This window comes from Ornithodoros turicata, chromosome 5 (genome assembly GCF_037126465.1).
Source record: "Ornithodoros turicata isolate Travis chromosome 5, ASM3712646v1, whole genome shotgun sequence".
NCBI lineage: Eukaryota > Metazoa > Arthropoda > Arachnida > Ixodida > Argasidae > Ornithodoros > Ornithodoros turicata.
Window position 1 is genome coordinate 24,083,906 of NC_088205.1, and position 27,047 is coordinate 24,110,952.

At 43.1% G+C, this 27,047-nt stretch overlaps 1 protein-coding gene across 3 annotated transcripts in view; it reads right to left on the reverse strand.

Moving 5' to 3' along the window:
- LOC135394231 (proton-coupled zinc antiporter SLC30A1-like) overlaps positions 1-27,047 on the reverse strand; it is a 29,104-nt gene that overhangs the window by 1,675 nt on the left and 382 nt on the right. Inside the window, exons 1-8 of one of the 3 annotated variants that reach the window (XM_064624867.1) lie at positions 22,537-22,755; positions 16,935-17,866; positions 15,417-15,639; positions 12,150-12,311; positions 9,266-9,401; positions 6,804-6,847; positions 6,321-6,403; positions 2,943-3,137 (exon numbers count right to left, since the gene is read on the reverse strand). In XM_064624867.1, the coding sequence (XP_064480937.1) occupies positions 2,943-3,137; positions 6,321-6,403; positions 6,804-6,847; positions 9,266-9,401; positions 12,150-12,311; positions 15,417-15,639; positions 16,935-17,114 (1,023 nt within the window). In that variant the 5' untranslated portion in view covers positions 17,115-17,866; positions 22,537-22,755. Of the gene's footprint in view, positions 1-2,942; positions 3,138-6,320; positions 6,404-6,803; positions 6,848-9,265; positions 9,402-12,149; positions 12,312-15,416; positions 15,640-16,934; positions 17,867-21,700; positions 22,050-22,536; positions 22,756-27,047 lie in introns of those variants that run through there. The other 2 variants (XM_064624866.1, XM_064624868.1) reach the window with 2 other exon arrangements.

A 27,047-nucleotide genomic window follows, 5' to 3' on the forward strand; every position in this document is an offset into this window, starting at 1 on the left:
TATGCCTTACATGTCGGCAGGCACAAACTTAGCCGGCGTTGTCGGTCATCATGTGGTAACCAAACAAAAGACACCGGGACAGTTTGGACGAAATCAAACTGGCATGATTGCGTCGTCCGTGTTTGTAGCCTAATTCTTGTACTTTAGCTCGACTGACCATAAATTGTGGTGATTTTACGACATTGCTTGGCTCTGTTGGGTCTTTGCAACAGACAATGGATAGTATAGCCATCCATAGGTGTCCTCTGGATGTGTTATCCTCTTTGTAACTTTTTATCCTTTTGTAAGTTAATCTTCTTTCTGTGCACCTCTATGTAGGCTCATGCTGTTGGCGGGCACGTGAAACTAATAAATAAATAAATAAATAGCCATAGTATAGCCTCCATCGTATAGCGATGAAGACCGCGGTTCCGAGTACTCGTATAACGATGTTGGACGCTGTCCAGTGCACGTAACCACGCGGCGATTTTCGCCGCGATAAGATACAGTAGAATCGCGATGCTATGAATCTCACGGGGTAGCGGAAAAAATTCGTATCATCTGAAATTCATATAAAAAAGAATTAAACCAAAATGAGAATTGAGGCAAGAAAATAGACAGCGACTGTTCATTTTCCAATACTGTCAGTAAAAGGGTAGGTGGTTACGCTTTTGTGTCTCCGTATTTGGCCAATGCTGCTCAAATTCACGAGATGATTCAAAAGGCCTAACACATGCCTTCCACCCGCGAGTCACGCGACAGTGTTCTAAAGCAAGCTTCTCCTAAAGCACGCAGGTGTTAGTTGAAGCTGACTCGTGGAATGGTGACGTGTAGCGTTGCCAGAAGTTGTCCTGCTATGTTCTCTGGTTCCCTCCACGAGTTCTGATTGCTGTTTTCCCAAGCCAGTGCGATGTCACACAGCTTCGCGTTTTTTTAAGCATCTGTTTCTTTTTCATTTGCTACACGCGGGGTGGCGCGCGACTTTTCGGGGACGCGCTACTTAGGTCAGCTCTCGTTTAACGATGTACCCCGTATAACGATGGAATTTGCGATTACCGTCAATATCGTTATACTCGGGTTTCACTGTACTCATTGCCGCCAACAACAGAACAACAGTAACAATCATCACGATAAGGAACGTCATACAAAACACACACACGGACAGAACAGCGTTCAACTGGCAGCTGAAGTTTATTTTCATAATCCACCTACTCCAGAAGGTCGCGAGAGACAAAAGTGAGCTCGAGCGGGGACAGGTTGACTGATTTTTGGCTAACGTTGTTCAGGGACTTCTAAACCAGGATGGCCTCCACAACCTCACGGCCTACCCTTAAACCATGCCTTGAAGGGTGTCTGTGGACCAATGTTCATTTACTGTATCTGACATATCAAATAAACAGTGAAAAGGAAGACTTCTCCCACCACTGCGGCTTACGGCGTCTTTCCGAGTGAGAAACGGCAGACGATGTTTCTCTAAACCAACCAGCGGGCTGTACCCTCGTGGACGTGAGCGGCTGGACGGCTCGTTCTGCCACTGTTGCGCACAATCGTGATTTTTAAAATCAAATTCTGCAATATTTATGCATCTGTTGAATGAATCACTTCTCATGGTGCATTTTAATAGGCAGGTTAACGGATTGCTTTAAAAAATGGTAGTGACTGAAGTGCTTTCTGAGCTCCTTTAATTTCCAGACGAATGACAGTTCTACTGCATTAATTCAATGTGAGGCGTACCTGACAGTGAGACATAAATCAAATTGTGGCGGTGAACGTGGAATAGGTCTGCCGTAGGACTTGACTAGTTTCAGTAGGTTGGTTAACCAGTAGGTTAGTAAGTAAGGTTAAGTAGTTCCAGCGGTGAAGAAAGCGGTGATGGATAAATGGTATTCTGCATCGTTTCCAACTGCTGTACTGCCAACCAACCTCTGTTTACCTCCCCCCCCCCCCCCCTCCAAATTTGTGTACCCTTAACACTGGGGTCGTCTTAGATTCGAGAAAATACGGTACTAGCCATTGCAAAAGTTATGAAGGTGATAGTTCTGTATTAGTTACTTTGGTGGCAGGGGGATTAATTCTACCAATAGAAATCTGAAGATGGAGAAGCGGTCATGCTAAGTAGATGATTGGCCTCAAAACTTTGAAGCTACCACCGCGTGTCAAAATGGCTGGGACGAAAATTTCCACTACTTGTCTGGCTCATAGGACTAATGATGTTCTGATGTAGGTAAAGTAAAGCACAGCAAACACTCGTAAACTCGAAATCATAAATAAACGGAGGGGAATTTGACATCAGCATAGTGAGATAAGCCAAATTCCTAAATTTTCAATGTAGTGATCATCTTACTTTGTAAAAATTCCAGTCAACTTACTTTCACAACAGAATAGTAATTACATAAAATGACCACTGAGAAATAAATAAGAATGAAAAGTTGAAATCACTTGGTGTCGGAAAATGTCTGGATGTGTGCCTTCTTGGCGTTCACTTCCGTTGCAATGTCAATGCTTTGCACTGCATGCGCTGTGCCATTTTCTTAATGATGCATGCACTCGCACAGTCAGAAGGCTCCCAAGGACTGATGCGAAATATAACGGCACTTTACACTCGCTTGCATGGTACCATTGGGAAATCGAAAGCAACCAAACGAAATGACAACTCCCGATGCAGACACAAGAAGTGTCTGCCCAGGCACTCTTAGCCATCAACAACACCTGCCATCCCCCTCTCCTAGCAGAATGAGGAGAGGGTGGAACTAGTACTGCAGTCCGTTCTGTGAAGTAAGAAACCTCCAATTTAACCGACATTTTGAGATATCACGGTATGAGTTAATGCGGTTCTACCGTATTGTAGGAAAGCAGAACTCGACAGACTTGAATGAGGTAAAGAAAAAGAGTATTCTTCACAGCATGTTTGCAATTCTCCTTAAGCAATGAAGAAGAAAGGGAACATGCAAGGTATGTTCTACCTGGCCTTCAACTTCGACGAATTCTGGCTGTATGGTGGTCGAGTGGATGCCCTCGTTGTGGAAGAACTCTTTGACCCTCTCTGCAATCTGCATGTAATCAGCAAGGTTCTTGCAGCGAATATGAGCAGACGCGATGATGCGCTCTCCTGCTAGCTGCCATACGTGAAACTCGTGCACTGCTAGCACACCATCGATCTGCACAAACACACAAACCAAAAATTGATGTCTGATCTCACGAGTACTGTATCAATTCTACCATGCTATAACATGACAATAGTTACATCAAGAAAGTGCCACAAGTGATAACAGCCACATTAGAGGGATACCGTATTTAGTCGCTCAAGCGGCCGCTCCGATTGCGCAGCCAACGAGATGGAGCGCCAGAGTGATCAACGACAAATGCGACGGACATCGCTAAGTATTTCGTCCATGCTTGACAGAACGGAACACCGTTTCATGTGGGAGAATGGCTACGTTCGATTCCGGGAAGAGCGCCGCGGGTATCTCGGAATAAGACGGGAGTCAAGTGTACCTCAAGTGTTGGGTTCCAATTTTCCCCCGCGTATTGAACGCACCCCCTCAATGGCGCAATGTGATTGGGTAAAAAATGTGTCTTACGTGAGTCAATACGGTAGATCTAGGAGAAATCAGTGGGGCATAGACTTCGTAAAAGGAAAACTGCACAACGAGGTCATGCTGTGCAAAGGAACCAATGAGGTAGAGAGGCTCGTACATGGTTTGTATGAGAATAGAGAAGGGTGAAACAGTGTTGATTTCTCTTGTTTTTCCCTTCTCCGTCATAACAAACGTTTCTTTCGTACTTCATGAACTAAGGGTTCCTTAGACTGAACGACTAATTACCGAAAATTCATTTACTAGCTTTTTAATCGGATGTTCTCACCAAAAAGCCAGGCAGCAGAATTGGAGACTACTAGATATTATTTGGATCCACCCTCTTTCTAAAAAATCCTGAAATGAGCACGCACTTTGAGATATAAATCTTCAAACTGAAGTATGCAAATGACGCGAAACCAGAACTACACACTTCACGAGCGCAGAAACGGCATCACTTCGGCTTACCTGGGTTGGAAAGCTGTCTATCTGGCCAACAGATGTTTGTTCCAATCAGCTCGATCGCTACAAAACATGCGGCTCTCCAACACGAACACCCTTTCCCTCTTTTTGCGCTCCAGAAGTTTGTACTTCTGGTTTCGCCTCATTTGCATGCCAAAATTTGGCGATATGTGCTGGTTTCAGGATTTTTGAGAAAGAGTGTGGATTCAAATAATGGTCACCTCCAATTGTGCTGTCTCGCATTTTTGTGAAAACGTCTAATTAAAAAATTAATGAATGAATTTTAGGTAAATTAATCCAACAGTTACATGTTGTTTCCCACAGGACATCCGCCCACAAACATGGCATCAGTGCTGCTCTCAGAGGTTTTTTAAAAACATCTGGAATGGATTTAAAAAAAAAAAAGAAACAGAAAGGAAGAAGAAAAAAACTAAACTGTATACCGGGTGCATAATGTAAAACCCCCGAGACTAGGGAACACGAAGGGACAGACACAACAGTCTAGTCTAGGGAACAGTCTAGTTCCCTAGTCTCGGGGTTTTACATTATGCATCATCTTCACAAGCTCGCCTGCTTCTTAGCCATTTTTTCACTGTATACCGGGTGTGTCACCAAGGTCCCCTGGCTGAATAATTCATAAACAGGTGGTGCTATTCAATAGCTTTCTTTTCAGTGAGCATTCCTGAGACAATGGCGAAGAACTGAGAAGTGAGCACCTCATTAATTAAATAAAGCTCCTACCTTTTAAATTTTACTTCGGAAACTCTCAGAACCTCTGTTTTAGCGATCAGGACATTCAGTGAAAAATATTTCAGAGAAAGGTAGGAGTTTTATTTAATTAATGAGCGTATGGAAATGAGTTGCTCTCTGCGCAGTTCTTGGCCAATGTCTCAGGGATGCTCACTGAAAAGAAAACATTTCGATGGCGCCATCTGTTTACGAATTATTCAGCCGGGGGACCTTCATGAAACACCTGGTATACTTACACATACAGCGCAATCCCGTTAATTCGAACTCGAAGGGGACCAAAGATTTGTTCGAATAAGGCGGAGTTAGAACTCCAGGGAGCCGCTCCGAATCAGGGCTGGATGTGTTGACAGCGTACGTTAGCTACGTCGGAGACTCGTAATGGCTCGATAGACCTTGACACGCGTTCGTGGTCACGCGATGGCGAAAATATTTACAGACTAGCATCAAAACAGCTCAGGACGGAAAATAATGTTATACACGCTTGTGTTAGTTTGTTCAGTCGAGACCTTATAAACGTCATTTCCGATGTTAAGCCCAACCCAATCACGAACCCCGCGCGAACGCGAATATCGCCAACCCAATTCGAGAAAATATCAAATTGCTGCCTTTCTCTTGGCTACGTAGTCAACATGAAGTCTTGATCCCGTCAAGACCGCGAGGCTTGCTTGCTTTGCAGACGACGAGTAGCATCGTTCTGTGCCGGTCGCATTTGCGCACACTGTTACGGTGATTCGTTTCTTACTCCTCCTTTCCTCCGGAAGAAGTATCGCTTTTATGAGAAATGGATTTGTAAGCAGAGCCTGAAGTTTTCGGGAAATATTTATTTCTAAATTCGGGGTGTAAAAATCTGGTAAATAAACATGTGCAGTAAATTCATGCGAATTCGGGTGAAAAAAACTTCCAGTACACTAAATTTGGGGAGAAATCGGGCTCTATTACAAACGAACTGTACTGGTTTGGTACAAAAGGTGATGTAACTGTATGTGCTGCCAAACGAGAAAGTTATTGCATTCCTACATACGTCCCAGTGAAGGCAACTTGCCGGGTAAAAATCGGGTTTCAGGTGCAAAAATTCGGGGTGCAAACTCGGGGAAGAATCGGGTAAAACCCTAAAACTTCAGGCTCTACTTATAAGTAAACTTATGACCTAAGAAGTAAAGGTGTCCCTAACATGCCAGCAGCTCACCCACCGGCGCAAGGCCGGCTCTTCCGAGCCGATGCGTAGTCGGGCCCGACCTTGCAGATTGTTCGAATAAACTGGCAAACACGTTCATATGTTTTAATTACCAGGCGTTTTCCCCCACTGAAATATACTCTGCAGGGACCTGGGCATCAGTTCGAATTATCCGGAAGTTTAAATTCAGCAATTTCAAATTAATGGGATTGCACTGTACTCAGTATCGATCTTGAGCCAGAAGTGATGCAAAGCATTTGTGCCGTGTATATTCAATAGGGTCCCATTGTAGTCTACCATGACACTCTTAAAGGAAAATAATTGCAGCATGACACCATTTGATGAGGCCATTTTATGGGCACACTACGACTGTCACTTACCTCTTGCAACAGCTTTTTCTGCAAAGAATCGATCTGGATGTGAGTTGGCACGGTCTGCAGAAGGATGAGTGCGGAATCCACCACTGTCATAAAGATAGGATGAGAGGTCTTTTGGCATTTTTGTCACATTTGGATCAGCACATAGCGTTAAGCTTCTTTAAGTCATGAAAAACTCCAACACTGGACAGACATGTTTGAGCACAGACTGTGTGACTGAGGTATATTGTTGGAAATAATGTTATATTTACATCTAATAGCTTTGCGTGTAGAATTAAATTATTGGGAACCAATGCTTCATTGTGTGTTTGGGGGGGGGGGGGGGAGAATATGCCGCTGTAGGGGAAGAAATACGGTGTTTAAAATAGGTGCACCAACTGTTCAGGGGAAATGGTATGTATCAGGCAAGTTGACCTTGGAAGCGAGAGCTTTGATTCTGCTATGACAAGTGAATGAACAAGTGCAAGAAGAAAAAAAGACACTTACACAGGGGAGATGTAGACTTCATGATGAGGCACACCATGACCAAGCTACAGAATACCAATGAAATAAAGACAACATATAACCTAATCCACAAGTTGCAAGACAAATTTTATGGGCACTGCAATGACAAAACTACAAGAATAGGCATACGCCATTGCCCTATGTGTGGTACCAAGTTTCAAAAGCTCCTTGAGCAAGAATAACATGCTAGCTAGCTAATTCACACTTAGAGCCATGTGTTTTAGGGTGAAGGTTGGTGAAACCCACTTTTACCCTCCGATCTGCATCGTGATCACTTACAAATACGTAGTACACGAAGAACTCTGAAAACGAGTTTGCCAAAGTGTGAATTCAGCCACCAATATCGGTATTGGGGAACACTAAGCACTGCATATTCAGCACAGAATCTCATACTCATTTGCGCCCGAAAATCGGCTTTTCCACCCGATGTCGCCCGATTTTACCCTAGTTTACAGCTTCTGAAATAAAACCAAATAAAACCAAACCAATTTTTGCCCATGATTTTCAAAAAATGTAAAACCCGAAAGATTGCTTGTACCAGAGAATCTTACAAAAATTAGAAGTTTCATCTTCGTTTGTTAAATGTGACAGAATTGTAAAAACATTCACATTCATTAGAATTTGCACATTCAAATATTTGAATTTGAACATTCGAATAGCTAATGCTATTTGAACAGTATTCGCAGTTTTTGAATATTTTTCTAATACGTATTGCTGAAACATAGTGTGGCAGTTTCATTGGTGCACTTTCACGTCAACATTGTGGGCGAGACAGAGGACGGCGCGAAAATTCATGTATAATGAAACAAGTTGTGCAATAGGAGCAGCGATGTGTTGGATTATATGTCAACCTGAAACGTAATCCACTCGTGTCCATCTTGGTATCAACGGCGGCATGCGAACTTGCGAAGCGGGAGCGTAGCATACTGAGTGTGCGACAATGACGAGTGATTTCCTTTACTCGCACTATCACTCTCGCTAAAGTTGCAAAAATGATTGCTATCAACCTCCAAACATTATCCATCGTCACAGATCGCGGATTTCGTGAACTGATGGCTGCAGCTGTCCGGGATTACGTTCTACCTTGAAGAACAGCCCTCTCATGGGTTACTACAGTGGAGACCACTTATAACTAGGGGTGTGCGAATGTTCGAGTTCTCGAATTCGAATCGAATATCAAACGCTCAAACTATTCGATTCGCGAATCCAATATCCAATATTCGATTTTTCGAATATTCGACTATTCCACGAATATGAATGACACAACCCGAAAGTGGGCTTCACCTTCCGTGCATGAGGTGAAGCATCCTTTACAAAATTGCCCTTGCTGCAGGACCAACACAGGCGGGACAGTGTTTAGTTTAAGATAAAGTTATCCAAAGTTAGTTTTGTAGACATTGTCTGTGGAAGGAGTGGCGCCCCTCCCACATGCAGTTTAGCGGTGCCGACGAAGGACTTTGATTTGATGTCTGTGAGGTTGCCTTTAAAAAGTTATGGCTCCTGAATAATGACTACAGCCCATGAACAGGAATGGTGTCTTAAAGATGTCCTTTACGTCTAAAATTTCATCAGAGACATCGTCAGAGACATCACGTCTTGAACGGCAAGCGAAACAGTGTTTACTACAGCGCGGGCAGGTGGGGAGAGGTAGCCATGCTGAAATGTCGATAGCAATACGCTTGAAACAAAAACGAAACTACGCGGTAACCGAAACTGCAGAATATTTGGTCCCGTTTTTCACCCCAGAGACGTCCGAAAACGGGTTCCAATATTAAAAAATTATCGAATACCTACTCGAATCGAATACGAATAATTCGAATTTGTTGTTCGATTCATATTCGAAATTTAGAAAATTTGCACACCCCTAAATATTTTATATTGTCGCAATGAGGAATGCTGTGAAGACCGAGCCATGCTGCACTTTGCCAGACACAACTAATAGAATGGAATAGAACTTCTACTTCAGTGCTTAGCCTAAGTTACTTTCTGCACTTATTGAAATGTGGTTCATATAAAAGGCCTGAAAAAGTAGCACTGTTTGCAACTTACTGCGATTACTGTTACGAATGGTAATAACGACACACACACTACGTTCCTCTCAAATTTCTCGCTTTCAGTGGCATATTTCGTCCAATATATTGATAATGATTCACAACTTTCGTTATATTTCTGAGGAAACATCGTGACATTCACCCAAAATACTTTTCACGTCATTTTTGGAGACATTTGCAACATCGAAAGAAATGTAGTTACAGCTGGTGACACTTGTGGCTTAGAAGAACAACTATTCAAAGTGTAGTGGATAGGGGTATGACTTCAAACACATCATGCCTTTATCCAATGATCTGTATCTGCTTAGCAGGATAGGTTTTTTTTCTGCACCTCCTACAAGCTTGACTTCAAGTGGCCCTCACTGTATTAAATGTAACTCGGAAATGAAGTACCTGAGTGCTGGGTCCACGTAGTACCTGTGCTCCCAGGTTGTGAGCCAAATGATGAGTGAGCTGATTATGACCACTATGGAACCCAAGGCATCAGCCAGGATGTGCAGGTAGACTCCACGGATGTTGAGGTGGCCAGCTGCACAAAAACAGTGCATACTGAGAACTCCCAGTATTATTATCTCGCAGGGCTTAAAGGAGCAGTCTAGAGGCCCACAAGTTTGTTTCTGTTTTTGGTCAGTATGGAATGTTAGGCGGCCGGAAACAGTTTTCCCACAATTAGTGCAACCGTAGCGAAATTGGGACGCCTGCAATAGCTCCCCGAAACTCCCGTGCGCGAATCACCCTCCTTTACCTTCACGATAGGCACGTGATGAGCGCCACCACGCTCCTCATGGGACCAGGGATCACATGATCGAGGTGAGCAACATCGCGCAGGCCGGATCGTCTGCTACCGCTTCGGAGACGCCATGTGTTCTCCGGCTATGTGATGCCCGAAACGGAGGGTTTGAAGGCTGTCCACGACACAACCACGATTTTTTGGGACAGCGGACACCACGGGAAGAATGAGTGGTGCAGCCCGAAATTAACTGCGCTTGTACAGCGAAAACCTTGTGCTTCTCGACAGTGTGCAGCCTCTCCGACCGTTTTCACCGCGCAGTTGGTTCAGTGGCTAACAGGTGGCGCCACAATACATCCGCCATTGCTTGCTATCTGCTACTGTGAATTATGAGATTGCACAGAAGCCACGGATATATTACTCTTGTGATCGTAATCTTATTTTCTCAGGCTGCATATATGCTTTGTTTCTTTTAGAAAACGTGATATAAATCATATAAAGAATAGAAAGGAACAAGAAACAGCTCGCAATGTTCGTAGCAGACGGTTTGTCCTACGAACGAATGAGGGGCTCTCTACCACCAATGTCACAGTAGAGTAGGTGTGGTCTGCAGTTGGAGCGCTCCGGCCTGTCACCGCGGCAGCGATTTTCCAAATTAATTGCACCGTGGTGAAACAACTTTGGACAGAGATATTTTGTGGGAATGCTTTTCACATACTGCTTTACAAGATGACAGCAGTTTTTGGCCATGTTAGATACCACTTTAATGCTCCTTTAAAGGAGCACTCAGGTGACCCCCCCCTTTTCTTTTGGCAGCGACGTGTCATGAGCCGACAAGACTCAGAGACTTGCCGATGTCACGCGAGGGTCATCACTTTCTCTGACTGTTTTTTTTTGTAAATTTGATTGTGTAGTGATAACACACACCATACAGCAAAAATATTTCACATGGTGACTCATCATGGACAGCCTCACTATTAAAGGGGCACTATACTGATGATCGTACTTTGTCTAAAAAACAGCACAGAGTGAAAGCAGGGGTTTCACTCGACCTAAATATGTGCAAGACTTTGTGTAGCTCAAGTGCTTTAACTACAGTAGACTTCCGTTGATACGACTTCCGATAATTCGATTTTCCGCTTAATTCGATCGAATTCTAAGGTCCCGTCAAATGCCCGTATGCTTCTATTGATAAAAAAGTTCGTTATTTCGAACGTGAAATCAGTGCACATCGTGTAATTCGATCGATGCGATCGAAGGGTCCGACACACAACGTGCGCTCGATGAGTTTCGAATTTCGATGACTTCGTGGAAGTGGACATCGTCGTCGTCAGACGTTGAACAAGAGTCGCCGTCAGACGTCAGACGTGACGTCAGAACGTCGTCGTCAGACTTGTTCTGCCCGTGCAAGATGGCGGAAGCGAAACTGAAGACGATATCGCCGAGCGCATTCAGTGGGTGTGTGCGTGCACGCACGCGCACTGCGAGCTTTCCGCGAAATCGTCTACAGTTTCGCTTCCGCCATCTTGCGCGGGCAGGACACGCATGACACCGATGGTAGCGCGCGAGAGAGAGAGCTCTATGTGCAATGTGTCGAGATGCGCGTTTCAAGCGTGAGCGACAGCAGAGGAATGCACAAAGGTGACATTGACCTCTACAATTGTTCTGCCTATTCTTTAATTCGACCTTCGGATAATTCGATCAAATTTCGCGTTCCCGTCAGGGTCGAATTAACGGAAGTTTACTGTATTTGAAAAGCAGATCAAAGAGCGAAATCAGTGCAACTCTCCCCTTCGTCTAATGCATCAGCAAACGTCACTCGGCTACAGCAAATTGGCCAGGCTCATCCCTGAATGACGTTTTACGTCGTCAACCAATCCTGGACTCCCACAAGGTCAGCCGCGGGGGAGAACCTGCCGAACCTGTTTGCTGTCGCATTGTTGCGGCTCTTAGACTGTGGAGGGGTTTCACTTCAAAGAATAAGTGCGGCTTATAAAGTAATCTCATTTCTGTTCGTGAAGGCAACCGGAAAAGATGTACAAATAATGCGTCGTGGAAGGACATTCCTCATGAATGTAGTCTAGTGGCTCTGAATTAAAAAAAAAAAAAAGAAAAAAAAAACTTAATCAAAAATGCAGCAACGTAAGTGGTGGCCCGCACGAAACGTCAAAATGACGTCACTCCTATTGTTGTGAGAACTTGGAGGGCGGAGCAAGTTCAAGAAATAGAGCGCAAGGCGTTTTGTAATTACTGCGCTACTATGTCGTTGTCGACCATCGTAATTTAAGAAAACATGTTTCAGAGTTAAATGAACATATTCCTACTGATACATCATTGCTCGTATATTTGTTCAGTGGCCCTATAAAACACGGTTGCGAACCACGTTAAATGTTACAGCATTGCTCCAGGAAAAGAGATCAGATGAAAGAATGGCAGTTCGATTCGAACCCACACACTCCGGTTCCCGGTCAGATTTTTTGCTACAGCTTACGATATGCTAGCTACCTCCTCGTCAACATATGAGACTGCACATTCCACGCCACGTACCGGCATCTCGCTTCTTGCTGGCTGCCTTGGGCGTGTTCACAGAATTTCCCAGATGAAAGCGGTTGTGATTGTCGTTGATGTCATCCTCCATAACTTCCAGCACAACCTCTTCCACGGTAGGGAGACTGTGGTGGTGGCCACGAGTATGGCTATGTCCGTGTTCTGTTTCGCAATAAAAAACACGACGTGAAATGGTTCCCGTTGTACAATTGTATGAGAAGCGAAGTGACAGAGCTGAAGTAGTTTACAGTGGTAAATGCTGCACAGTGCTGGGCAAAAGTTCTCCAAATACGTGAGCATCATTTTCACCTCCATGACACACTTTCAGAGGGAAGAAGCAGTGCACATGTTCACATGGGTGGACCAGTTAATGCCCATGGAGGCTTTTTGCAATTATCCTAATGGGATGAGTGGCACCCACGGACTTCAGGAGGCTTCCTGGTTCATCTCCGTGCTCCGGGAACTTTTAACCAGCACTGCACATCACTAGAGAGTGATGCCTCAATACAAAACTGTGAAACCCTGTCAGCACTATATCAGAAGTGCAGGAAAAACACGTTATGAGCAGCACATTAAGTCAGCTACTATCTCTCATCAAAGTAAAATGTGTTGTGTGGGTTTAAAGACAGTCCGCGAATCGGCAACATAACCTGTGTATGATGTCACAGCCAATTTGCCTTGTAGCAGGTCGTAGCAGCCGCCGTTCACGGCCACGGCTGTGGTTAGTATCGAGCTATTTGAACGATTTTCAACTTCATATTTCACAGGGTGAATGCTTTAGTACAGAAGAACAACTTGAAAATGATCGTAAGCTTGTCAAATATCCTTTCATGGTCCCTTTAAAAATGAATTAAAAGAACAACATGGCAGGTTTCACTTACACCTGTGACTAGAGTTCCTTAGACTTGATTTATGGAATACACGTTACATATACGAGATTTGCTGCATGACAATTTGCCATGAACATAAAATTTACTTTTGACTTCTTATTCCTGTATACCATACTATGTGTGGCGCCTCAACAATGCCTTTCCACATACCACTACGGCTCCAATCAATGATGCCGTGGTGAGTTACTAAAACTCATGCTTAAAGCCAAATTAAACGAAGAAAAAGAACGTGGATTTGCTCAGAATGGAAAAAGGATGAATGAAAAATGGTTCTCAGACGTGGTAGCACATATTATCACACTGAAATAGAACATACAGGGTGTCCCAGAAAACGTGTCATTGAATTATAATAAAAAAAACTACACCACCTAGAGTCATGCGGTCAATGGCATTTGTTCTTATTAGGTTTTTGCCACCTCACATGTGAATGTCATGTACTCCAAGTTTAATTATGTAAATTTTTGCGAGCTTAAGTCGGAAATTTGCCTAGTAAAGGTCACTTTTTTACCCCACCAATGTGAAGAGCGTGTCTAATTTAGTCAAATTAATGATAATTGACAGGGGTATTCAGGAGCTATCCCATCGGAAAAAATAGCCGAACATCATGCTCTACGAAGGTCGCACAGAATAGCGCATGATGAATTTTTCAGCGCAACCTTTGTCTGTCCGACGAAAGGAGGTTGGAAACCCAGCCCTCCCCGACATCGCAGAAAGAGATAAAACAGGCACGGCTTATCACGTCCGACTTTCGCTGGGATAATGCTTTCCTTCTCCCAATTTTAGGAACTGTTACTTTTTCTACTATCACTTTGTGGGCTGGCTTCGGAACCTCTTTCGTCGCACTGAGAGCGATTGCGCTCAAAAAGTCATCGCGCGTTATGGTCCGGTGCCCCGAAAAGCATGATATTAGACTATTTTTTCCAATGGGATAGCTCGTTAATATCACTGTCAATTATCATGAATTTGAGTGAATTCGGAACGCTCTGCATATTGGTGGGGTAAAAAAGTGACCTTTACTTGGCAAATTTCCGAGTTCAGTTCGCAAATATTTACATAATTAAACTTGGAGTACATGACATTCACAATAGGAGGTGGCAAAAACCTAATAAGAACAAATGCTGTTGACCGCATGATTCTAGGTGGTGTAGTTTTTTTATTATAGTTCAATGACACGTTTTCTGGGACACCCTGTAGACACATGTCATTAAATGGTACAGTGCTGGACAAAAGTTTACGGAACATGCTCTGGCACATTCCTTCTTCGAGTGACAAGTTAGCAGCGAATGGGACCATACGAACTTACAGACATGTGCCTAGGTAACCCAGTCACCTGTTTGCAAGTCCACACGGTACCATTCGCTGATAGCGCGTCATTCTGAGGAAGGAGGGCGCCGGTGACTGTTAAGTGAACTTTTGTCCAGCACTGTAAATTGCTGATTAAGGATTGCCCGTGAAGAAGTAGTGCAAATCTAGTGAACTAAGCACAGGTCACTGCAGAGTACATTCTATGCTTGCAAACATAGTTTAATGCAGCACTGACGTGTATGTCCAAACAAGCAGGGGCCTGGCAATCTCTCTTCCTTACTTAGGAGTACAGTAGAAGTGCTGGTAGGTGGGAAACACCATCCTTAAATTTGCTAATTCATCGCGTACAAATGGGCCACATCTAATGTCAGACACAAGCGACTGCATTATCCATAGGGCCTCAAGTTTTATAGTTTTACCCGATTCTTCCCCGAATTTGCACCCCGAACTGAAGGTTGCCTCTTTAGGGTGAAACCCGATTTTTACCCGGCAAATTGCTCTCACTGGGATGTCTGCAGGAATGCACTAACTTGCTTGTTTGGCAGCAAATGCAGTGACAGCGCCACTTGTGCCAAACCACCACAGTTAGTATGAGTAACTGAGCCAAATTTCTCCCCGAATTTAGCATACTGGAAGTTTTTCACCCGAATTCGCATGAATTTAGTGCACATGTTTATTTGCCAAATTTTTACCCCCCGAATTTAGAGACAAATGTTTCCCGAAAACTTCAGGCTTTAATTATTCATATGTGGCAAGACAAGTGTGTAGTTACAGCACAGAATATGCTACGGCAGCGGTTCTCAAATCGTGGTATTCGAAGGAACCCAAGATCACACATGCACAGCTTCAAGGAACCTGCTACTACACAGTGATGGACGCAACTGTGTAGAAGTGGGTCAGGCAAACTAGATGTCAAGCGAGTAGCAAATTATTATATACTGAGGCTAGCTGAAAGCGAGTCTTGGTACTCTCTCAAGTTCCATTTGCGGAAAGCTGATTGAGAACCACTGTGCTAAGGAAACAAATATTTGTTTCACCAAACAATCATTGGTATGGAGAAAGAAGTACACACCCCTAAAAAGGAAGAGGCCAATGAGGTTGACGATAAGACCAGAAATGCCAACGTAGAGGATGAGCTCAGGCTCATCAATCACTTCGGGCTTGTAGAACCTCTTGAGGGATTCCACAAGGATGGAGAAACAGAGTGCCACGAGGAATACTGCATTCACCAGGGCTCCCAACACCTCTGCGCGGGCCCAGCCGAAGGTGTTTTTTGACCACTTTTTAGGCGACATCTGTCGTTAAAACATCGACCAGTGAGACATGTTCAAATAAGCAAATATAATCATGCAGGGGACTCAATGAAGATTACAATGCAACAAGATATCTGTTGAGCAATTTCTGTAGAGCACTCTCATAAGTGGACAAAAACAAGGTACCGTATTTACCCGCGTATTTTGCGCACCCCTCGTTTAGCACTAAAAATGACAAGAAAAGAAAAAATCGCGTACTTTGTGCACCCACGTTTTCGCACGCGGATATCTGGCACATGCGTCTCAGTGACCATGGCGATGACTTTTCGCAACGCCGTCAGTGCTACCAAAGTTACTGCGGTGCTTTTGCTTGATTTGCGCACGCTTTCGAGTGATGGTCCACTGACATGATGGACGATACTGTTACTCGAACTACACAACGCGGAAAGAAACGCTGGACAAACCTTACAGCACAACATGACAAAGTTGGCAAACATAGCGTGCTTTCAGTTGTGAAATGCGACTAGCGGCGCCTTCCAGCAGCGTCTCGCCGTATTTCACGGTATGTGAGCGGTAGCGGGAAGGCATTTTGCCTCCCGGCTGTCAGCAGTTGCATGGTATTTGGGTGCTTCTTTCGCGCCTGTGCAATGCAGTGATACCGTCAATATCAGCTCTACAGAGAGCCTATATTACCTGCATGCTAAAATTTTGAAATTTTGTGTCGTTTGAATATTGTAACGAACGTTCCCGCACAATTTGCACCCCCCTTAACTTTTTCGACTTTTTTTGGGAGAAAAAATGCGCAAATTATGCGAGTAAATACGGTATTGTTTGTTTCAAGACTGAACTAAGAGAACTTGTAATCATGCACATTTATTATGGCAGTCCCCTCTCTTGAAGGCCATACTTGTCAAACAAGGAGTAAGAATACCAACAGTGGCGGCATACTTAATAATTTTGAGCAAAAAAATAAAACAATGAAAATCCTCACACTAAGCAAAGGAGAGGCAGGAAAGAAAGAAAAAAGAATCCTGCCACAGTCCACTGAGCTTTAAACAAACAGAACTAATAAACGGCTGTTCAAGTTTGTCTGTCCCTTTATGCAAAACTTTAAATGGAGCTGCCTTGTTGGAATGACTAAAAAGACTAAGTTTGCTATTTCCACAGAATTGCTTCTAGTTATATATTTTCTTTCTCTTTCCTTTTTCTCTACTATCTGAGCCAAAATGAAACAACATGAGTACTTGCACACTTTAGGTGTAAATACACAAGTCCATGAAAGTTTTAACTGAATAGTCAGAAGTGGAACCACTGATGACTGCTAATTAAACACTTACCTTGATAGACAAAAATGCTATCACCAAAGATATGACATCTGACAACATGTGAAATGAGTCTGCAACAAGTGCCATCGAGTTGGTGACATATCCCACGATGATTTCAACCAGGAAGAAGGCGGTCGTCATGCCAAACATGAGCATGAGCCGACATTTGCGTCCTGTATTGCAGCAAGGCATGATGGCCTCTTTGTGACTTCACGGTAGTATTTTTTAGTTCACAGCAGCTTCCAGTTGCTCACAGCCCTCGAGAAGGGCACAGTGTGTCCCTCTAGTGCTGCATGAATGACTAGTTTGAAGTAATTCAGTGTGGCTCTGCTTTCACCTAAGTCAACCTAAGTTTCTTCTACATTTATCCTTCCATTGCATTAGCTTGAAAGGTCAAGGTAAAGCACGGAGAGCATGACTAGCCAACGTTGGGGCTTCACCCTAAATCTGACTTCAAAACAGATGCAAAGGCACTGCGTACCGTAGGTTGCTTCTTTGCAGTGGCTTGTGTTAGACTAGACACGGTCCGGCCGTTGTCAACGCGTCGTTGACGACTCAAATTTACATAAAACAAGCCATGCTAAGTCAGTCATTCACGTCAGTAAAATATGTAATGATTATTTTCTGTAAAATAAAGTGCTCACCTCTAGGATTATAAAGATTTACTTATATTACTCTGCAGTAAAAGTTAGAAGGCCAAGGCATACGTGTAAGCAAACATAAATAGAGAAGAGGCAATCATATTTAAGAGACAAAGTGGGAGAAATCTACAGTTTCACAGGCCTGGTGCCGAAACTACACTGCATAGACTCGCATTATATGCTATTATCAAAATATAAGACAGGTCTGACAGCGTGCAGAGCCACAATGAATTTTATCTAGAATGTTCTGACACTGAACAAAGCCCATCTGGCACGTAGAGATGTCCAGCATCCAAGTGAGACCTGCAACAGACAAGACAAGAACGAAAAGCAAGGCATTACAATCAATCTTGCTTTCAAATTCTAGGCGGCACAGCTTTATCACTTCTTTTGATAAAAGCTTCCACAAGTTTGATAGAGAAATAAGACAATGTCAAACAATTTCACATATGAACATCAAATCGACAAGAAAACAGTGATGCAGCAAATAGAACTGTTTTCTTCTCACAAAGGTTGGAAGAAAATTAATCAGTAAGAGCTTCATGCTTCTTTGAAGAAATATATCACAAATGATTTTTTAAAGGCACTCTCTTTCTTGGTTAGACCACTGAGTTTACCTACTGCAAGCCTCTACAAGATGAATATGTTTTGCACCGGATTTCCATGCATGACATATGCAAGTTGCACTTATTTATTTATTTACCGGTTATTTACCGGAACACCTAAATTTTAATTAGACGAGACTTACATGCAGAAGGCTGCACTTCTTCAGGTCACTTCTGCGGGACCTGAAGAAGTGCAGCCTTCTGCACGAAAGTCTCGTCTCATTAACAGAGAACGAGAACACGATTAGTTTGAGCTTGTCAGTGTTGTCTGCTGTCGTTTGTGCTCTCCCCTTTTTGGAATAAGAAGAAACAAAGCAGAAGGAAGTTAAGCTGATACTCATAAATAGCCAGAGAGAAACTGAAAAACTCTGACGGCCCACAGGCAAGAAAAAATAAAAATAAAAAATGTATGAGAGGATGTATTTGCAAGCGGAACACTTTTCCTGAATGATTTACATAGCCAAACAGGTCAAGGGGCATGTTTGGCAAGCACACCCACTTGTTTCACGGCTACAGGGCCATGATCCATGCAACTCTGCATTCCTTCGGGTGAGGGACACGAAAATAGAAACTGTGTGACAGGCAGAGTGTCAACAAGTTTTGACAGCAAACTTAGACACATATGCTTAGACACAACAGCTCTAATGAAGTGGAAAGATTCGATATTGGATTGAACTAATGTCGCGTTTCATTTAGTTTCATGTTGAGCAGCTGTTACACCCTCTAGTTACATTTAAATTGCGTTGTAGCCAAAACTTCGTACAATTTATCGTACAGGTACACCATCAACATAATATTGATACACAACAAAAGCTCCATTGTCATTACTTTCCCGTTTAATGTGAGAACAGAGCAAAAAGCAATAACTTATGATACAGCCAGTGTTGATGATCATATCATTTATGACGATAGTATTGCACTGCTTATCTAGTTTGCCGTTCAGCGATCTTATGACATAATCTTAGAGCCAAGTATTCTCAGTCGCACTTTCGTAGTTTTACTTACGGGAAGAAGCTGTTACAATACTGGATATGTCACGTTATCTATATCTATGTATGCATAGCTTCATAGAAAAATGGAAACAACATGCCGCACTGAACAGCTCGATTCTGGTACCTGTTAGATACAACTGAGCAGTTCAATAGACACTTTGGTACACAGGCATAATTTAGTGTTCTTAAAGGGGCCGTAAACAGGTACAAAAGGTGCACATTTCTTTGTGTTATATTATTGAAACTTATGCAGTGAAAACTCCTTGCAATTACGAACGCTCAAACACAAAAGGCGCTTGCATACGGATGAAATATTCACTGCACTCTTTCACATTTTAGCTCCGCCCCGCGCTCTAGCTTTACGTCCCCCCCCCATTTTGACGTAGCGCTTTCCTCACCAATTACATTCGAGTGTTCCACGTATGATTTTATTTCAAATGCGGAATTGGACTAGATGAACGTGAATCCTCTTCTATTCAAAATCTAAACAGTTACAGCCTCGAACTGAAAAAGAAACGCCTTAAAATTAGGTATCATACGCGCACTACGTTTTCTGGGCAGTAGCACGCAGCACACCACGAGCGCGAATGAATATCCGGGACTACAGTTCCGGAATCTAAGGTAGGTACGAGATGGAACATGGTTCCGACCGGATGGTTCCGACAACTGGGCTGCCGTACTTTGGTTTGAGCCACGCTGCATCGCGTCACCAGCTCGCGTGGTACAGTGGATAGCGTGCTGGCCATGTCACGTCCTGACTGGGAGGAACCCGGGTTCAAATCGCGTCATGTGATAGCAGTCCAACTGTTGACGTTTGCGCCAGCCGGAGATGTTGAAGATGTCATGACGTTGAATTTCGGAACCACGGAACGCAAAACGTCATTTCACACAAACAAACTGAGCGCTCCGACTCACAGCTGATAACGAGGTATGTTTATTGGCTGGTAATTTGAAACGTCATGTGCGCAGCTCGGCCCCCCGATTGGACGGCAAAATGCTACGTAGCCATGTGACGTTATATGGATCAATGAGCTGTCACGAGCCGAACGAAATGTATATTTGGGCATTATGACCTGCGTTCTTTCATGGGGTATCATTATTTCAGAAAGGTTTGGTGGCCTGTTTACGGCCCCTTTAACCTCAAAAATGCCCAAATGCTCAAACTTTACGTGTGCAAGTGCAAAAGCACCAGCTACAGAATCAAAATATGAATTTAAACATTTAACACAAGTGTTGGTAGAATATTTTGGAGGATGGACCAGAAGCGTATAAGTCATCAAACCATGGTCTTTCTAAGCTTGAATAAAACAGGTCCTGCTACTTATTAAAATGAAAGTACATTACTGATGCTACATGTCTAACTGCTAGAGCACTGGAATCCAGTCATGGGGGACACAAAATTATCAAGGCTTGATAAATTCTGACGCATCCAGCAGACCCCCCTACATCACTTCATCTCACTCGAACGAACCTTGACCCTGACACTCCAAGATATTTCATTGCCCCTGAAGGGAGCATGATAGTGTGGCAAACCACCAAGAATGTGTGGGATTTGGCCAATTTGTGGGACAGCAAAAATGAAGGCCCAGGATTTTCATCATGGTCCTTGGACGAAAGCTATCAAACTGAACAAACACTTGTGGTGAGACAAGCAAAAGTTCCCCCAATTCTGACAGCTCGAGACTTCAATAATCCCTAAGGCTACTGCCATTCCCATTTTGCTCATGTTTGTACAGCATGGAATATTGACCACTGGCTGGATACTCAGATGGAGAGTATTAAAGCAACTAAGATACAGTACACTTCTGCTCCACTGTAACCACACTGATAAAAAAGCGAATTTTCTTGGAAACTCAAAACTGGCGCATAAAATAGCAGCGAAGTGTATTCTCTAATCATAAACGAAGAGAGGTTTTTTTATTTTTTTTTACATCAGCCTGAGTAATCACATATAAAATGCAATAATTTGCGCTTGCGATGTATTATCGCAAAAACGACACAAAAAAGAAAACGAAACTAAACTGGGTGATTGCATGGTGCACTGCACTGCACAGCTGTGCCCCAAAAACTTGTCTCGTGTAGGTAGTTAGCTGTCACTCCTGACATTATTCAGACCCTGCCAGACAACGTGACGCGCTCAACTGATTCATCGCGAACATGAGACCCCGCGAAGATGCTAACACTCACGGTCCAGGTCCGCAAGAAAAATTCACATAACGCGTACGACTCAAAACAAGAGGCACAAATTTCATCTTTGCTTCCACTGCATTGTTCGAGGCAGGGCTAATTGGCTCTAGTCTTCCGCTAACAGAATAGCAATCGCACAGCCCTATCAGACATTGGATGAAGTTTCACACAATCAGCGAGGATATTTCCGGAGCAACTTAGACGGGGAATAAGCTGCGGCCAAATACTTAACACATGTTGTATACTCCACTCTCGTTGTCTGGCGCAAGATATTACGGGCACTGGACAGTGGAAGTCAGCTTGGCGAGAGAAGGAGAGATACGGGAGATACGCTCAAAAGATGGCATACTCACAACGCGCCTTTGTTGGATGCCAACAAACCCAACGTGGTAGTGAACGGCAACGCACTGGCGCAAGCACACACTTCCACGTTTCTTCAAACACTCTTCCGGGCGACTCGTATCATCATTCTCTCACTTCGACGGAGTATCAGTCAGTAGCAGATAGGACGGACAAAGTGCACCAGAACGATGATATGGAAACGCGGGACTCCAGAAAAGATTCGTCAAAAGACGGCAAGCAAAACCCTTCTTTGCACACAGCACCAAACACAGTTTGCGCACCACCCTAAAAAGCACTGTGCTAGAGCCAGCAGTCTCGAACTCCTTACGTTTTCCCTTTTACGACACGTTTGCGAAACAGCTTTCTTATTTACAAACGTAATTAAGAATGCTACACACGCCCGTAAACGATTACTGTAATCCTGCCTTGAGCAATCGTGAATACTTTCAAGTGAGTTCAGTAGCATTGGGTAAACACCCCTTTCCTCAAATATCGTCTGCTAGCATTTTTCTGTTACCCGAAGCACGTGCGTAAGCAGCATCATACGTCATTCTCGAGGTGTTGTTTTCAGTCTGCGGAATCCTCCACAATCAACTCAGACGTGAGCGTGAATGCGGCGTTTTGCTGCTTTTTGTGAACTGCTACGGTCTTTGTCACCAGCTGGACGAGTATCAGTTAGGTGCTTCAAATGCAGAACACTGTGCATAAACAAGGTAAAGGGACAAAATTCGAAAAAGGGAGAAAGTTTGATGACCATACACCCCATATCGATACAGAGGATAAGTGATCCAGAAAAGAAATCTAGCCGTGCAGTAATTGTAATATGAGCTTTAGATGACTGACATACCTTGATGCAGCACGGGCCTTGCCACGGTGAGATGTTCCAAATGTTGCAGGTGGAATAAAGCTAATGCCGAAACGGTGTGACGCCACGAAGCATTCAGAATGAGTTCTCAACGTTTGCCTCAGAGGTAAGAGCGCAAGAGGCTTTATTTTATAAAATATGTTAAAGACGTTCACCACTCGCGCAAGGCGTGCTGCTCCGCAGCCTTGGCCTCCACAAATATTATCGACGCGTAGCAGTTCATCGGGGTGGCGCCACTGATCATTCACGAATAAAAATACCGAAACTGGTGGGTACATGAAAAATACGGGTCAATGGCGAGAGTATCTGAATTCATGACTGTATAATTTTCCTTAGGAAAGGGAAGATGCTCCAAACATGTTTGGTAAGCGACTTCGCATCGGAGGATTGGATGCAGTAGTGCAGTAGTGGGGTCCGAGTGAGAGCAATCTACAAGTAGCTTGCTGTATCTAGTGACTTTTTGCAGTAACTAGTTAAAGTAGCTAGTTACTTTTCTTTGAAAGCAACTTGTTACTGTAACTGCTTACCGTTTTCGACAAAGGTAACTGGAAAATGTAACTGTGTAACTATACGTATAAGTTATTCAAGTACTATACGGCAATATTTCTCCCAAACAGGAATTCCATATTTTGGCATCTCATACGCAGTATCCTTAACATGGTAACTGTAACCATAACTAGTTGCTATTTTTGCAGGGAAACTGTATCTGTAACTTAGTTACTTTTTTAGCAACAAAGCAATGATGATATTCGCCATACTCAATATGATGTGACGATTATCGTACGTTAATTATATTAATGATTTCTCACTTTGTTTTTTACTGATAATAATTAGATATCTGTGCTCACAAAAAGAAATGAAGTTGAAGAAAAACTGAAAGAAATGAAGAAACGAACTGCAAACAGGAAATGCGATAGGCAAGATATCCGTGAATGGTAGAAAACACGCGTAAATATTAAACTGGATAACAAACAACTAAACCGCTAAACGTCCGAGCCCTGAGACTATCACAGCAGGCCTCGCACAGAGAAGTTCCAGTGTTTAGATCATCGCACCATATAGGTATATTCTGTCGAGCGGATGTAATATGCAGGGAAATCCAGAACAAGGAGAACCTTCACCGCAAGCGAAGGAGTTGATGGGAGCGCTCAACATTTGGGAAGTGGTTCTTGATTAGGTCAGCCTCAAATCAGCTCAAGTAATCAATTGACATAATTACGATAGATATTTTGTAGTTGATTGATGTCGGAAGAACCCATGCACCTGTACGTCATGTGGAACTTCTTGACTACCGCGCTGTCATAATAGAACTGTAATGTACTTGAGTAATCTAATCAATTATAACGCCAACTCTGTGGCAATGGATCAGTAATAATGGCGGTCAACATTTTCACATAATCAGCATTTTCCCCCATTCGTGCGTGTGTTTCGATACACGTTCAATTTATGCGAATACTGATATGATATGGATATGAGTATTGATATGAACATTGATCATGCGTTGATAGCCACATGCATATTTTTGTACGCACAACTCTACGGACAGTTTACCAGAACGATCACACAATTAATTAGATTATACAGGGTATTTCACCTAACTTGCAAGTCTGTCAAAAAATCTACTTGTCCGAAAATTGTGGGGCCAACGGTATTTACCTTCAGCGAAGTTTCTTAACGACTCGCGACCACTTTGATCAATTTTCTGTCGCAAGAAATTGAATTTTCTGAATTGAACTCCGAAGTAAAAAGAAACATGTTAGAAATTAATATACGCAAGACTAAAGTTGTATTCTTTCAACCGAAGAACAAGATTGTTACATTACACTCTCCTATTTTTCAGGAGCAGGTCGATCTTGTTGAACCTGTTACGTCCACTTGTGTTATATTTTCAAATCAATGAGTTGGCAAAATCACATTGGTTTGAACGTTCCCATGTATCTTCTGCAGTATAGGGATCACTTGCAGTCACAAGCATTTAGTTCCAAAAAAGGTATGGCACTTATTATTATTGCACAGGTATTATGCCCTTTTGTACTCTCGCATATTGCTTTCTGTATGGCAGGCAAAGGTGCTTTAAACGATATTTTTAAAATTAAAGGTTTCTCGGTATCGTGGAAGGCTTGCCATTCTACTGCACAACTGTGTTATTTTAAAAATATAAGCTTATCTATGTATGTCGGATCTGCGATTATAAACTATGCTCGGTCTGGCAATCACTATATGCGGCATTTCTTGAAATTGCAAATCTGTTGTCAAATCTGCACTGTTATCCGTCCCGTAGCAAACACGAATGGACTGTGAGGAGGTGCAGAACATATCATACGATGCACAAGTGATTCAGCAGACCCCCACTCTTTCCTGCTGTCCTCCCTCCATCTGTCCACGTCTGTACGCCGCTCACAGCCACAGTTGCTTCGCGGCGCTAAAATGGGGGGGGGGGGAATATGTTTATTAAAGATAAAGAAAGGGGGAAAACATGGAAATAAAAAGAAAGACGCTTCCTCAACTTTTGAATAGAGCTGATATGGAACTGCTCAGGGCCCCCCAAAATGTGTCATTGTAAAATATTTTAGTGACATGTTTTTTGTTGTTTCGAAGTAATAACTGTATTTTCCTGTGTAGTATGTGATTTATGTACTCATGATGCTGCTACTGTACTGGGACCAGTGACCTCATCAAGCTACGGACGGTGGCTTTTTGTAACTGGTCCCTGTCACTCAGTGATGAAATAAAGAAATAGATAACTAGTAATAATAAAGTTCGACGGGCGAACGTAACGTTTTTGTTTGTTTTTCGGCAGAAACAGAAAGCGCGTGTCGCACCTACCGAATTTCGTTATGACATACGTCCCGTTAAAAAAAAAAAAAAAAAGAAAGAAAGAAGAAGAAGAAGAAACACAAGATTGCGGAAAGCGTTGTTTCGTTATAGCTTCGTGATGCGCATGCTGTCGGCCACCGCCTGTTCTCCGTCAAAAAGCGGCCAAAGAAGGGCAATGGACATGCCCTTTCAGTTTCCATTTCCGTACTTCTGCGGATAACGACGCCGTTATCTGACACGACAGTGGAAAAACCAGGACAGTGGACGGAAACGGGAATAGGCGGGTCACCGTTTTCATGGTTTCTTGTGTTGACTTTGCGCATTTCGCAGAATCACGAAAGGCGACCAGCGTACGATATACTAAATCTCACTAATGGCGGTAGACAGTTTGCGCATCTCAAAGAGCAAGGTTTCCCCCCTTTTTCGGCCATTACTATTGTAGTAGGGAAGGTATCCTGTAGTAGAATGGGAGTAAAAAAAAAAAAAAAAAAATTAAATAAGGGTTTCTGGCAAAAACGAACAAAAAAAAAAGAGAGAAAACAGTGTGACATACGCTGGGCTAATGTGTTGCAAAAAAACAAAAAACAAAAAAATCAGAGTGGTCGTAAATCGTGGCGAAACTTCGCTGAAGATAAATACCGTTGACAGCATAATTCTCAGACATGTAGATTTCTTAGTAGAATTTTTCAATGTGTTATGTGAAACACTGTAGAATATTCTTTTGTAAATTTTTAGTGACGAATTTCGGAATGCGATGCTGTGAAGCATTGCGTATGATCCCATCCTCCAGTCTTTAATACATATATTTAGTTGTGCTTTGATGTGCTCGTCGAGAAATATTTTTATGTAACTATATATATTTTCTTGCGCGCGTGCATTGCATATCAGCCGATTCAGTTGCGAAACACTTTGGGAAACCGAAATTTCTAGTACGATGTTTTTTTTTTTTTTTTTCAATGTGTCCTTCCGTATTTTAGACACGTTAAGTCGTACGCAATGACGTAAAAAGAAATATTATAGATAACGCGGATTTACAAGCTTTTGCAGTTGATTAATTCGTTAGCATTATTTTGTCGTTGGCACGTTTCTGGCTATATGTTGACTTACTCGTCATCATAAATATTTGATGGAATGCGAAGTTTGGCTCTCGTGGAAAGTCCTAAGCTGCTCCAGCTTCTTTCTGCGTTACCCTCTGTACGTGTTTGAGAGTCATAAAAAAGCTGCAAATATTATTGTCGAGGTAATGCTAAAAACGGCATTGACACCATAGAAGCATCTAACATTCTACAGCCAGAGAATTTGGTCATATAACACTTTCGCTGACATCAATGGCACGCACGCGTGCTATATTTGTCTCAGTAGTGGTGCTCATCAACGTGTACAATGCGAACGTGAATAATACCCTCGCAACGCCTTTCTTCGCCGGCTGAGCGGGAACGACGTAAAGAACAGCTAACGGCGTAGTAGAAAGACGTTCAGTGTTGCCAGCTGGCTTGCGAAGACTGACTCGATACCCCATGTTAAAAGAACATTACCCGCCAGTGTTCGCGGCGCTCGGTACATACACACACACAAACATATGCGCACACACAAGAAAATGTTCGTATGACTAGAAATCAAAAGATTTCCGGTCAAAGGTCGTATAGTCAAGTTTCAGCTGGTCGAGGAGCTCAATA